Raw genomic sequence first — 14,502 nt, forward strand, 5'->3', positions numbered from 1 at the left:
GGCTCCTCTCTTCCGCTCTCTCCACTTGCATTGTGCACAGGCAGTCAGTATTGTTAGGTGTGAGGGACAGGCTGCAGAAGTGGGAGTTAAGTTGTAGTGAGTTTCTATGGTTAACTTGCACTGATACTCTCACTCTCTGGATTGTAAGCATAAGAAAACTGTAGTTTAACTGTTGGAGCTAGTGCTTGGAAAAGCAACACATTCTCACTCCGACCTCATCACATATCAATGTTTGGTCATGAACTTTCCCCACGTCCACATACGACATGCAAGGTACCCTGGGTGCGTTTGTTGTTGATGTTCTGGGAGGCTGTGTCAAGTTCTGCCTGTTCCATGCATTGTCTTCTTTCAAAATACACTTCTGTTTTCAAAGGAAATTTACCATTTACATACAGTCTCTTTTGAAATAAACACACTACGTTGGCACAACACTGCAAAAAAAAAATTTCTTTTAAAACATGTGGTTGGGTTTAGGCAACAAGTTCAAGTTCAAGGTCAACTTAATTGTCATTCCCACATACAGAGTACATGGGAACGAAATTGCGCTTTCTCACAACCCCAAGGTGCTACCAAAACACGTGGTTAGGTTTAGGAAAAAAAAAAACAGGGTTTGGCTTTAGAATCTTACAGGACGAGAACACCGCTCTCTCAGGTGAAAATCTGTGTTTATTGGACCCAACCACCACCCCTCCCGCCTACCTAACTGGGACTGGGAGATCAGAATAAGGCGTTTAAACAGCCATAAGAGTGGCAGAGGTACCAAGTTAAAGGGCTTTTGCAGATTATTTCATGTATAAGGTGCACTGTAAGAGAATGACGTTTTCCTGGTTCACTTCTGATTACCAGTTAGCAAGTACCAAAATTATGTGAAGTCAGGGTTAAAAGGGATGAAATATAGAGTGGAAACATCTGCATCAAAGATTTATAAATGAACAAATATCAATGCTGTTCCCGCCTCACAGCCAAATGTGGCCAGCTGACCTTTCGGTAAAGGCGGCAGTTATGGGCGCTGTGAGAATCAGCTGTTATAAACCTTAGGGCTTAGTGGAAGACAATATCCAGTGATTTCAGGAGATAGTGAGGCAGCAGCTTTTTCGTATATAACGTGCCCATAATCCAAAACAGACAAAAATACATATTCAACGAGTATTTTTCTGTGTACAAAAGGAAAACGGCTCTTTTTTCTGTACAGAAAGCCAAATATTGTCCTCAATTTGACCATTACAATTTCTAAAAAAAGATTGTCGTTCAGCAGATACCAAGGTATTTCTACTGTTCGACTGTCTCTATGGATATGCCATTTGCAGAATGAAAAAAAGTATCATTTGTGTATGTAAAGGGTATAAAAGGCCATTAAAGGTCCTGTGTGTCGGATTCTTTGCCATTCAGTGATGAAGTTGAAGATTGCAACCAACTGAATACCCTTCGCTCACCCCTCCCTATGCTGAACATACATTGGCCTTTAAGTAATGTGAAAACACAAAGGGCCCTGTCTAAAACCAGTGTTTGGTTTATCTGCAGTGTTGTCAATCTGGCAACTGTCTCAATAGATGTAGCAAATTTTCCAAGGGGCAACCTGCAGGGCTGAAAATGAAACCAGTGCTTGAAGAGCCAAGTTCTTTGAATGACCACATGAGGCTGGCTCCAGAAGCCATTCAATCTCCGTAGACCATCATGTTAAAATGCCTGAATTCACAGCAGAAACAAACATGTATACATTCTGGTGCAATAGATTGCAATAGATTTTTGGTCTCTATAGCTAATTTTAACAGTCATGACAACTGCACAGGGGGAATTTTTATGTAACTCACCCGTTTACATTTTTTTCTTTGTTCAAATATCCTCCTGAGACCCTGTGTCCTCATATGAGGACATCACATTTTGGATTTACTTGGCCTTATACTTCATTCTACTTAACTTAGACCTGTTGTCCTCATTGGTGGACACTTTTTGTGCCATCTAGTGGTAGGAAGAGCACAATACACTTATCCGTGTAAAAGCAACATCTCTGCCAAGTCAGCCTGCAGCCCATCGCGACACAAAAGTGGACAAGGTCCAAGACCAGATTACATGTTATGGCTGAAACATGTTTATGAATGAATGCAAATGTTTGTAGTTTGATATGGCAACAAATTTGACCAATTTTAGCAACAGTAACAAGCTAAGACACTTGTAAGTACTTGTTAAAGGACATTGGGACTTAAGTACCATTGACAATGTTTAGTTTTTATACTTATCAGGTCCCACTGATCCCAAATAGCTGGGAGAAATTAAAAATGCATACCAAACAAAAGGTTGGGTCTCAGGAGGATATGGTTACCTCTAACTCCAAAAAAACAACAACAAGATGGCGACGGCCAAAATGCTGAACTCAAGGCTTCAAAACGGAAGTTTACAAACCAGTGGGCGATGTCACAGTGGCTACGTCCAATATTTTCATACAGTCTAGGGACTTTCTAGAAACCTCTTAGCAACTTTTTCTAAAAAGTGAACTGTACATGCTGCTCAGATTAATCACAGTCCATGGCTCCTCTCTTCCGCTCTCTCCACTTGCATTGTGCACAGGCAGTCAGTATTGTTAGGTGTGAGGGACAGGCTGCAGAAGTGGGAGTTAAGTTGTAGTGAGTTTCTATGGTTAACTTGCACTGATACTCTCACTCTCTGGATTGTAAGCATAAGAAAACTGTAGTTTAACTGTTGGAGCTAGTGCTTGGAAAAGCAACACATTCTCACTCCGACCTCATCACATATCAATGTTTGGTCATGAACTTTCCCCACGTCCACATACGACATGCAAGGTACCCTGAGTGTGTTTGTTGTTGATGTTCTGGGAGGCTGCGTCAAGTTCTGCCTGTTCCATGCATTGTCTTCTTTCAAAATACACTTCTGTTTTCAAAGGAAATTTACCATTTACATACAGTCTCTTTTGAAATAAACACACTACGTTGGCACAACACTGCAAAAAAAATTTTTCTTTTAAAACATGTGGTTGGGTTTAGGCAACAAGTTCAAGTTCAAGGTCAACTTAATTGTCATTCCCACATACAGAGTACATGGGAACGAAATTGCGCTTTCTCACAACCCCAAGGTGCTACCAAAACACGTGGTTAGGTTTAGGAAAAAAAAAAACAGGGTTTGGCTTTAGAATCTTACAGGACGAGAACACCGCTCTCTCAGGTGAAAATCTGTGTTTATTGGACCCAACCACCACCCCTCCCGCCTACCTAACTGGGACTTTCACAGCCTTAACTTTTGTCCTTGTCCCACCGAAGTCCCCTTAATGCTGCCGGCAACCGACTGCGTATCACACCGATGTTAAAGGATGCCTTTTTTCGTTGGTTTCTGACACCGCAAGTCACTGCCCAAGTGCCGGATTTCGATGACTTCAGAGTGAGACTGTGCTCGGAAAAGAGTTGTCACTTTTTGTCCATTCTGGACCACTGTAGAAACATGGCAGTGCAGCATGGTGGGCTCAGTGGAAGACGACGTGCTCCCTATGTTGATGTAAGGGCTCATTCTAAGCTAACAAAAAGACAACCCTTAATTTTATACACTTACGAAAATGTATTTTAAATATTATATTAAATTTCTGCCATTAGATCCCCCTAAATCCTGCACACTGCTCCTTTCAGTTCTTCTGTTTGCACAGTACATCCCAGCTTTGGACCACCGTTAAAAACCTGGTCAGATTTTGGCTGAAGCTGACCAGGTTCGACCCTTATAAGCCACAACATTATCCTTAAAAATATATATGACCCTGGGATATTATGCCTATAACCAGTCATTATATCTTTATTACTTTAGTTTAATAAGATGAGACGAGAGTCATCAAACAAGAGCTCCTTCCTGGGCAAACAGACTTATCAACTACATATCCCACAAGTCTTTGCTCTTTCCTCCAATCGCTGCCGCTGCATGTGTTTTTGCCAGAAGAGCAGGAATTCCAGTGTGAGGAGTCCAACGAGTTTAGCAGCACAGTGGAAGTGTTACCCGTCAGGAGCGAGTGTGTGAGCGAGACTTCAGCGGGGGATCAGGCGGCATGATGTGGGCTCGGTTGCTGGTTGGTGTCGGGGGCTCGGGGCTCGGGCTGCGGGCTTCCAGAGACGGTTTGCTGCGGGTGGCTGGAGCTGGATGTGCGGGGAGGAGACAGGCTTCAAGTGCTGAGGTAGGTGGACCGTGAAGGGTCGCTGCACGGTAAACTTTGTGCACTGCTATTTATGCAAAGTGCATGTGCTTTAGTAATGTGCAGTAATATTATTTGGACAGATATTGTGTTGATTCATTTCATTATCAGTATTACAACAATACTGACTGTTTTACAGAATGTGTGACCCTCTGGTGTGTTGATACTTAATGTCTTATAGGAAATAACTTCCATAATAGTCTCTTTAAATAGAAATTTTACACATATGACGTGTCAGTTGTCCTCAGTAGTAGGTTTAATATGAATTAAGATAATTCTTTATGTTAGATTTTTTAACTTTCTGGATTATATCTGAAATCTAGATTGTAAAAATCCAGATTTTTAGGATTCAGTGGGTGCCAGTGTTGAAGCTATTTTGGCCATCATATTTAAACATCACCTCCCTTGCTCTTTTAGTGTTACTACATATTACAATAACATGAGAGTGTGCCACAGCAGCAGCAGTCACTTCATGCAGACATAATGCACATCTGTCCCAGCAGACTGTCATCCTCCCTCCCTCTGCCTGCTTCACTTCACCGAGCTGCACAACATGAGTTTATTAAAAGCACGAGTGACTGAATCTACAGCACTGCCAGCTCTGTCTCTGCTCAATGGGAGGCTTTGAAGTGTGACCTTACCCACATTCATTCATCCAGTAATTTATTCATTCATTTCCTTCCTGCACTTTCAGTGATTTTTCTGCAAGAGATATGGATTAAACGATAAAGCAGACATCAGGAGCATGACTCAGAAAGAGAATTTCTGCACTTTTCAGCTGCTAAGATAATATTCATATTTGTGGAAACAATAAAGACCAAAGTCAGCGATTAATTTGAATGAACAAAAGAGTCTATCGTGTTATTGACTATCAGTCAAACACAATATGTCAGCTAAGATTTATCTTTGAGTGTTGCACAAGGCAAAAGGGGTAAAAAGACTAAAGTCCTAACCGTGTGACGTGCTGTAATCAGTAGTAGTTCATTAAGTGTGTGTGTGTGTGTGTGTGTGTGTGTGTGTGTTAGAACCAGAACAACCACTCCTCCTTTGTTCATTCCAATTAATAGCTGACTTTGGACTTGGAAAAAAAAACAATAAACAACTGAGTGTTATGTAAAGTGCCGACACACACTCTGCCCCACAATGCATTTCTGCTACTGCGCTGATAAGCCCCCTTCACTGGCAGGTTCAAAGGTCAGAAGTCAGAGCAGAAAGAATAGCACACAGGAGCGTAGGCAGGGACTGACCTATACTGCCATTTGACAAGTATATGGGTCTTCTTTGAAATTATGCAATACATAACTTTTGTTATTACATTGAAATATACCATATAGCAGTCAAATACAAAAATGATGATAACATTTTTCGAAACACTTGTACAAACAAAACTGACATGTAAGATTAAACATTGTATAGATATTTAGAAATCCTAATTGTAGCACATTTAAGACACATCACTTCAACCATTCTAATTAATATATCAGAATTCACTTTATGTACACTCAGTATAATGTTTAATTTCCCTCCAGGCTGCCTGGAAGAAGACTCCACTGTTTGACTTTCACAGGGAGCATGGGGGGAAGATGGTGGAGTTTGCAGGCTGGAGTATGCCTGTCCAGTACAAAGACAGTCACATCGCTTCACACATGCACACCAGAGAGCATTGCTCCATCTTTGATGTCAGCCACATGCTGCAGGTGAGGCGAGTGTCAACAGACACACACAAATACACACAGTATTTCATAGTGCTCATAGACTCACATAATCATAGCCGGGTTGTCAGAAATATTGATTTATTTATACATATTGAATCTGAATATTTTCAAATCTCATTTTTTTTGTAGTATTGATAGACAGGTACCAGCTGTGCTTCCTCTCTTATTGTTAATGTGTACAGTCATTCTGCTGTCCTGTGCAACTAATCAAGAAAAGAAAAGTCATTGCTGTCATGTTAAAGATGTGTTATATTTGTCTTTGAATAAAAAAAAATCATTGTATTCCCTCAAAGTCAGTTTTTCCCTGTGGTATCGAAAATTTTTATTTTTCATGATATTGTATCAAAGTTAGAAGTTCCAGTATATTTACATCACCAAAATCATACTAAAATAAGGCACCTTGTGAGTTACATTCGTTTGTTTTGTTGCCATTGCTATGTTTAAATATATCGTTTTCTTTATTTCTCTCAGACCAAAGTCCACGGCAAAGACAGGGTGAAGTTCATGGAGTCTCTAGTAGTTGCAGATATTGCAGAACTCAAGGACAACCAGGTGAGCTGAAGGATGGTTTCATATTGAACCTGCATTAACTCTGAGATGTTTTTGTTCACTTACATAGACGTATCTTCCCCTTTCAAGTTGATATGGGAAACTTTTTAGCAGATAGTTGGGTATTTAAACATTCACCAGATACTTACATTAGCATTTGGAGTGTTTCTCGCCACCTGATTAATAAGGTCCAGCTAATGCATAATTTCAGCTCAAACTGACCCATCTTAACTCACTTTTAGTACCAGGGGTCTCATTTATAAAACAATATGTAGGATCAATACTAAAAATGTGCATACGGACAAAAGTCAAAGTGGCTTGCCCCAAAAATATTTGATAATTTGTACAATCAGGCTTCCACCTCACTGTAGATAGTATCCCCTCAGTGTAGGTGGGATTCTCAGCTGGTTGTCATAGTGACACTGCGTGAAACTATCATGACATCATTGTCAATGCAGCTCTCACTGATCCTTTCAACAGCAACCAAACATAAGAAACTCTGCACTTTGTGAATTGTAAGGCGTTGTGTATGGAGTGTACGGTGTAGTTTTGCGGGCTACCATTTTTTAAAAAAAAAATCTGGGTTGAGTATATTAAAAAAAATGTGGTTGCTGTTGACAGTAGCATGATTATTAAAAAACTGTTGTGTTTGTGCAGGATGTCCCGTGCTGAGCAAGTGACGATTCTAGTGACAGTTCTCTCTGATCAGTGGTCTGCAGTGTTTCAGCTTCACGTTGTAGTATGTGCTCAGCTTGCATCAAACCTCAAACGGAGGTGGTACCAAAAAAAAGTACCAGGTACTATCCACAACTGTGTCTAATGGAAAATTGAGAAAGAGTAACTCAAGTTGAGTAGAGCTGTGCTGTACCATGCAGTGGAAATGTGGCATACTGTAACTGTTTCTGTTCTCTTCTTGGTGCTGGTCAGGTAGTGTACAGTAGGTTTTTGGAGATTTTTTTTTTAAGCCAAAAGCAACCGCCTGCTGAATCGTGAAACAAATCTGATGAAATCAGGAAGTGAAACAGTAAAGCTGCGGGCTCAAAGACTGAAACAATGAGCTGAATGACTCTAAAATGCACCTTTGAGCTGAGGGGAACTGACAAGCACATGTGATAAGAAATGACTATTTAACACTGACTGTATTTGTGTTAAAATAAAAATGAATAATAATGTGTTCAATAATGTGGCATCTCAGGAGCCACCTCCACCGTAGTTCACATTTCAAGACAAAATGTCACAATGGGTCACACTAAATCATGATCACTTGTCAGTGTAGTGCAACATCATTGTCTCAAAATCATGTGCCGTACTACTTCTCATTGTTATTTGTAATCTGCATTTTCCCACCAATTTAGTTCCTTTTAGTAACTCTTGCACTTAGTTACTGGCACTGGTTTTTGGTTTTTGCTCCTGAAACACTTTATATCTTGTGTATTTTGAATAGTTTGATACTAATACTTATTACTCTAATGTTTTTAAAAACTAGGCCCAGTGTGTGACCTTGTGTGAACCTACTGGTTGTTCTGGTTGTTACTGGTTTGTTAACGTTAATTGTTGTCACTGTAATTTCTGTTACTGTAATTTGAAGCATTCTCTGGCACAAGAATTCCCTTCGGGATAAATAAAGTTCTGTTTAAATGAACTGAATTAAATAGGCCTCTCTCACTTTCAGCCCCAAACAAAAGTAGGTGAGGAATGCGACCTCTGTCTGACTGCAGCCTTGTTTTGTCATTTGTCATGCCTTTACAGACCGTTTTCAAAGGGCAGCTCCGTCGAATCCTCTGAAATGGGACAGAGTTCAGAGTTGTGGTAGACTGACCTATCACAAACATCAATGCACTGTGGTTCTCCAGGCAAAATTAGTTCTCAGATTCCAGTTTATCCCCAACGGATTTAAGTTTCCATGAAGTCTGTTCTAAGAATCAGTAGCTTGGCTTAAACTGATTTTGGATAAAATCCAGGTGAAAATGCATCCAAAGGTTGTTGGGTTTTCTGCTATGAGAAGACTTTTGTGGTAAGGACAGCTCAGAAGATGCTTCATGGAGCAGAGGTGGTGAGAAAATGGGGAGATGAGAAAACCACAAAATGTCACAATTCAAAATAAACATTGATACAGTCACAGAAAAAATAAGCCCTATGCTGGCATCATCTAAGATCCATTTATTGTGAACAGAGCCATTGCATAGCTAACATACTCACCCACTCATCCATTCAGGGCACACTGTCCCTCTTCACCACTGAGAAAGGAGGGATCATCGATGACCTCATTGTGACAAAGACAGACCAGGGCTACCTCTACGTTGTCTCCAACGCTGGCTGCGCCGACAAAGACACAGCTCATATGAAGGTAAAGGCAGACAGAGGGTGTGTGTAGACAGACAGATCGGGAGTGTGGTAGACTGATAGAAAAATGTGTGATGTGTGTGTTTTACCTACAGGCTCGACTGGCAGAGTTCAAAGCTAAAGGTTTTGATGTGGATCTGGAGTTCCTTGATGAAGCGCTGATTGCTCTGCAAGGTAGAATATTCTTCCTTACTTCATTCTATCCATCTCTCTTACCTCTTTGTGACATGACTTTTTGACCTCCTCTGCGTAGGACTCTCCATGCCCTGGTTTATGTTGATAGTTTATCAGCTGTGTTGTGTGTCGCCAGGTCCATCCATGTCTCAGGTGCTCCAGGCAGGGCTGAAAGAGGACCTCAGTAAGCTGACCTTCATGACCTCCACCTTGGCCACTGTGTTTGGTATCCCTGGCTGCAGGGTGACCCGCTGTGGATACACTGGAGAGGATGGAGTGGAGGTCAGCATCTTTCTTTCTCTCCTTTCCTCTCTTTGCTTTCTTCCCCATTTTTTTGCTATATCTGACAGTGACTTTGAGCAAAGACGAAGCTTAATGAAGCTGCTACTTTCACACATTTGTAGACCCTCTGAATGTGTGTGGCAAATGTGGTTGTCAAACTTTTTACCCCACAAAGAAACTCAGGAAATATTAGGCTCTCAAAGTACCACCACTATGATCAACATTAAAATACAGTGGCGTAGACTAATCATGGGCACAGGTGCACTCTGTTGTGGTAATGTTGTAGTATTTTGGTAGCATTATATATATTTAAATTAATTAATTAAAACATATATATTTTGGAGATTCCTCCACGTACCACTAGAGGGAGCTTGCTACCATCATTGGTGCATGTGCCATTGTTTGATAAGGAGTGTGCTAGAGAAACATTTAGGGAGAGTTGGTAGGATTTATGCTATGGGCACCACAAGGCTCTGTGCAATATTTCACGACAATCCATTTAATAATTTTTGATCAATTTTAGTCTGGACCAAACTGATGGACGAACAGACACTGACAGACCAATAGACAGACATTGCCATCCACTGAGTCAAGCAACTGGCTAATAAACAATTAAAAAATCGTCTTGCGTATGCACACCTTCTCCTGCTCCTGTGTGTCAGTGTTCTCATAAGAGGAACACAAAATGAAACTGATAAGATGGTTTCTTTCAGCATTTCATGTGCTAAATCATTGAACACACAGACTTGTTGTCACAGTGCTGTGTTCAGTTTGGTTCGCTTCCATTTTGTTGTTAATGGTTTGCTGCATGGATTTATCTTTTCTCTCAGCCCACTGTGCTGGACCTCTGCAGATATCAGGATGGGTGTGGGTGGGTCTCTCTCTGTCTGACAGAGGGATTGTGGGAGTTTGTTTCTCATTATCAAACGTTTTCTTTCACATAGACTCATCTTCCCTTCAGTGCTGCTGACTCACTCTGTGTTTTAGCCCATGAACATTTTAGGTCTGCAAAAATAAGATGCTAATTAGCTGAATGTCTTTAAATGCTGAAGCAGATAAGTAGTCTTTCTCAACATAGAAAGTAAACAACTAAAAAACATCATCTGTATTATACTAATATATCTTTACTGAAAATATACTTCACCTCCAGCAGCAGACTTGTGTTTTTATTTCAGCAGTGATGAGTTAAAGTGCTGTTTCCACTTCTTTATTTCCATTAAAACTTTCTGGATGGAGACCCAGCTCTACAACCTGTCTGTGCCTCTCTGTCCCAGATCTCCGTCCCTCAGTCCAGAGTGGTGGAGCTGACGGAGAAGCTGCTGGCTAACAGTGAGGTGAAGCTGGCCGGTCTGGGTGCCAGGGACAGTCTGCGGCTGGAGGCGGGGCTTTGCTTGTATGGCAATGACATAGATGAGACCACCACGCCTGTGGAGGGCACCCTAGTCTGGACCATAGGTAGGATTTTAGTGTTCATTACAAAATATTATCATTTACTGTTTCGATATTGGGACTCTTTGGCCATGCAGAGAGTTAGATGAGAAGACTGATTTCATGTTCACGTCTGCGCAGTAGATATGTAGCTGGAGCCGGCAGCTGATTAGCTTAGCCGAGCATAAAGACTTGAAGCAGCGGGAAACAGCTCATGCACCTGGGAATATCTTTTTGCTGGGGAGTACTGCACATTAAATGTGCATGTGCTGACAGCAGGTAAAAGAAAGTTGCTCAGATGTACTTAGGTCGATGGTTCCTTCAGCCATTAGTCCAAAGAATGTGCACTTACTTGCCTCAGACATCATTTTTTACTGGACTGCATGTACCACAATTTCTAGTATTACCTTTGTGAATGGTGTTGAATGGTGGACATGCAGTTTTCTCTTTGCTGAAGCTCACATCCCCTGGGCAAATCATCTGCACCCAGTGCCCATACCCCTGCAGTGGGAGTCCTTCATGTCCAAAATATTTTGTGGATGTAAAAAGCAGCTCCAAAAGTGTCCTGGCAATTCCCTGGTCTTTCTAAGCTCGTTCAACCTGTCTGCACTTTTGGTTATCTCCCCCATAGATTTTAATAGTAACTAGATGCTGGACCAAAAATGGCCCCTATTCATTTCAACTGAGCTGTTCCCTGGCGCATAGGCGAAAAACGTTTTGTAGCTTCTGGGTTTATCTCAACAGTATGTGGCCAACTGAATATGCACAGTAGTGTTTCTCCCCACCTGCAAGTTCCCGCTTGGCTGGTAGACTTAACATTACATCACAGATTTTTAAACACTTTTCCTGGCTTGAGGAAAGTTTTATAAATATAAAACCACCATAGCTCAAAAATTTGGAATAGAGAGATTTATAATTGACCTTCTTTGCAGCTGGAGGTGTCCTGTCAACAGGTTTACAGTACCACAAATGGCCACTGGGAAAAATTTGCTGCAAGGCTGAGAGGCTTTCCTGGGGACCTGATTTCCCCCTACCACAAATCGCTCTCCAAGTATAGCTGACCTTGACTCTTGCACTTTGACCTGACGTGATGACGTTGTGATGTCAAATTGGAGGATTTAGATAAAATCACACACATATTTTCAAAATATATTTTCTGACAGGCACCTTATCATATGCTGTTAAACATTTAAAACAAATGTTCAGATAGCCCATTAGTTATGGTAAAAACAAAACAAAACAAAACAAAAACTAAGTACAGACTATTTTGTTCTACCCCTTGTAAAGTTTCACAGAGGATGTATGCCGGCCTATTTTTTTGTCTGGGACCAGTTGCCCGGCAACGAGTGTAGACCTGCCAAGAAATAGTCTGGCACACAGCTCACTGTAAAATATCCAATTGTTGTTTTTATACTCCGGAATTACAAAGATGTCGCGTGTGAAATCAGAAACATTCAACTCGGAGTTTTAAACATGAAACAGATTGTGAACATCAACAGTGTCTTTGATACTGAGAGCCCAGGAACAGTTACTGAAAACAGCTATAATTTATATTTTTATGATAAGCTTGTGTTGGTTCACTTTTATTAACTTCTTTAACTTCTTTGCTTTGTCTACTCTCACACAGGAAAGCGTCGGCGTCAGGCCAAGGATTTCCCAGGCGCTGACATCATTGTACCTCAAATAAAAGCCAAGACAGCCAGGAAGAGAGTCGGCCTGGTGTCCACCGGCCCCCCCGTCAGGCAGCACACACCCATACTCAGCCCTGATGGAAAGGTTATAGGTGAGTGAGCGAACACAGTGGAATGGTGGACACAAGAGAGCTGTGGTACCTCTGTTTCAGTTAGGAGTGGTGCATCACGAGAGGGAGGGAATCACTGCTGGAGTAAATGTGAAATAAAATTAACAGTATTTAGTTTAACTGGAAGGTTGAAAATTGTTTTAAAATAACACAAAACACAACTGACACAGTCAAGAGTTAATACTAAGGCCACAAAGTGTAGAGTTTATGGTTTTACCACTGGGGGTCGCCAGAGTCGGACATTTTGACATCCTACACATGGTGAGTTTACTATATCATCTGATTATAAATATGCACTTTAGTTTGACATCATACATAAGATGGCATACACACCATATCAGTGTAAGTAATGATAAATATCAGTTTATTTTTATAGCATATTTTCACATTATTTTGCATGCATAAACCAAAGTGTGACATATATTAATACTGAAAAAAATCCTTATGATTGCAAGTCTGTTGCCACTCTAAGCTTTTAGTGGTTGAGTAAATGACCAGAAAGAAAATATGAACCACAAAGTAGGACCAATTAAAAAAATCCAGTAGTTTTTATTCTGCCTCGTCATCTTTTTTTCTCTGAAGATGAAGCCAGAAAGTGCCTCAGACAGGTTCCAAGTTATGACCTATTCTTTGCTGTTTTGTGTAGGTGAGGTGACCAGCGGCTGCCCCTCCCCCTGCCTAAAAAAGAACATTGCCATGGGTTACGTGGACGCAGCGTTCACTAAGAACGGAACAGCCATCCAGGTCGAGGTCAGGAAAAAAGCAGTGCCCGCCACCGTCAGCAAGATGCCCTTCGTTCCCACCAACTACTATTCTGGATAGGAAGGACACACACATATAGCACACCCACCCATGCACATGCATACACAGTACATACACTGGAAACATTCCTAAACCCTGTCCCGTATTTACCAATGCTGCCCCCATCTGTTTACCTCCAGCAATACAACACTGAAAAAAAGACTGAAAGTCTTTGTTTGTGAGCTCTCTGAGAGAGAATTACCCAATATGACAAACTATTATACAGTACAGTATTTGTGCTGGTCATGTGATCAGGCACTTTCATTGTGAAGCATATTAAATGCACAAGAGTATAAAGTGACGGGTGGTTTGAGGACAACAGGATGCTACAAGACTTTGTGCAGGTCATTTTAAACAGCAGGCTGTCTCTCTACAAGCAGCTAGTGTGCTGCCTGTGTGTGTGTGTGTGTGTGTGTGTGTGTGTGTTTAAGAAAGGCTGCATCCATTAACATAGATTCATCTGTGGATGGGTGTGCATGAAATAAATTAAAAGCAGTATTGTTGAGTCTGAGAACGTACAGTATGTACGACAGTATGGGTTTAGATGCTGTGTTAACATGATTTGTAGACCAAGCACTGTTATTTTTTTCTACTTTATAAGCGGAGAGCAGGTTGAACTGAATCAACTTCCTGCACTACCAGTAAGATAAGAAAGAATGAGGCTGTGTGAATCCATTAAACACAAAGATTGAATTAACCTTTTGTTGTAGATCGTAGGTTTCGCTAATAAAACATGACGTCATTTACTTTGTCGCCGCTGGACCAAAACAAAGAGATTCCAAATCTTTCTTCTGATGTTTTATCAGTACATGTTGGCTTTTTTTAAGGTCTGTCAAATGTCACAGTGCCAAATTTCTATCCATAGTATTATTAGTTGTAAACAGCTTGATCAAGTGAGGTCAGACAGGGCCAACTAATAATCCTTTCAACACATAACCCTTATCTGAAGTATGTTAATCAACACTAACGTGCTGGCTCAGTTTGTCGAACTGGCATTTTGTACTAATTAGCAAATTTTCTCAAGGAGTTGTTTTTGGAAAGATTTTAAGAGGGGTTCTAGTTTGCTCTGTTGGTATGGTGAAAACCCTGATCTCTACACCAACTACTGTTTATAATATGATCATATGATGAACCTAAAAGAGAAATTGACATTACATGTGGTACAATGAAAACCTAACTTGAATATGTTAATTGTCATCATGTATTTTCTGTCTAGCAACTAATGA

General features: G+C 40.9%; 1 protein-coding gene across 1 annotated transcript; it reads left to right on the forward strand.

Annotated features, from left to right (window-relative positions):
• The first annotated feature begins 3,921 nt into the window (after positions 1-3,921).
• Positions 3,922-14,181, forward strand: amt (aminomethyltransferase). Its single transcript, XM_049580129.1, has 9 exons — positions 3,922-4,165; positions 5,713-5,880; positions 6,370-6,450; positions 8,663-8,794; positions 8,886-8,964; positions 9,101-9,246; positions 10,521-10,701; positions 12,302-12,457; positions 13,122-14,181. The coding sequence occupies exons 1-9, from the start codon at positions 4,040-4,042 to the stop codon at positions 13,295-13,297; spliced, it is 1,245 nt and encodes a 414-aa protein (XP_049436086.1). The 5' UTR covers positions 3,922-4,039; the 3' UTR covers positions 13,298-14,181.
• Positions 14,182-14,502: the final 321 nt, after the last annotated feature.

Source organism: Epinephelus fuscoguttatus, linkage group LG7, assembly GCF_011397635.1.
Source record: "Epinephelus fuscoguttatus linkage group LG7, E.fuscoguttatus.final_Chr_v1".
NCBI classification, from domain to species: Eukaryota; Metazoa; Chordata; class Actinopteri; order Perciformes; family Serranidae; genus Epinephelus; species Epinephelus fuscoguttatus.

Coding starts and splice junctions, on each gene's coding strand:
- amt (XM_049580129.1), top strand. CDS start 4,040: ATGATGTGGGCTCGGTTGCTGGTTGGTGTCGGGGGCTCGGGGCTCGGG. Junction 5,881..6,369: donor ATGTCAGCCACATGCTGCAG/GTGAGGCGAGTG, acceptor TATTTCTCTCAG/ACCAAAGTCCACGGCAAAGA. Junction 8,965..9,100: donor AGCGCTGATTGCTCTGCAAG/GTAGAATATTCT, acceptor GTGTGTCGCCAG/GTCCATCCATGTCTCAGGTG.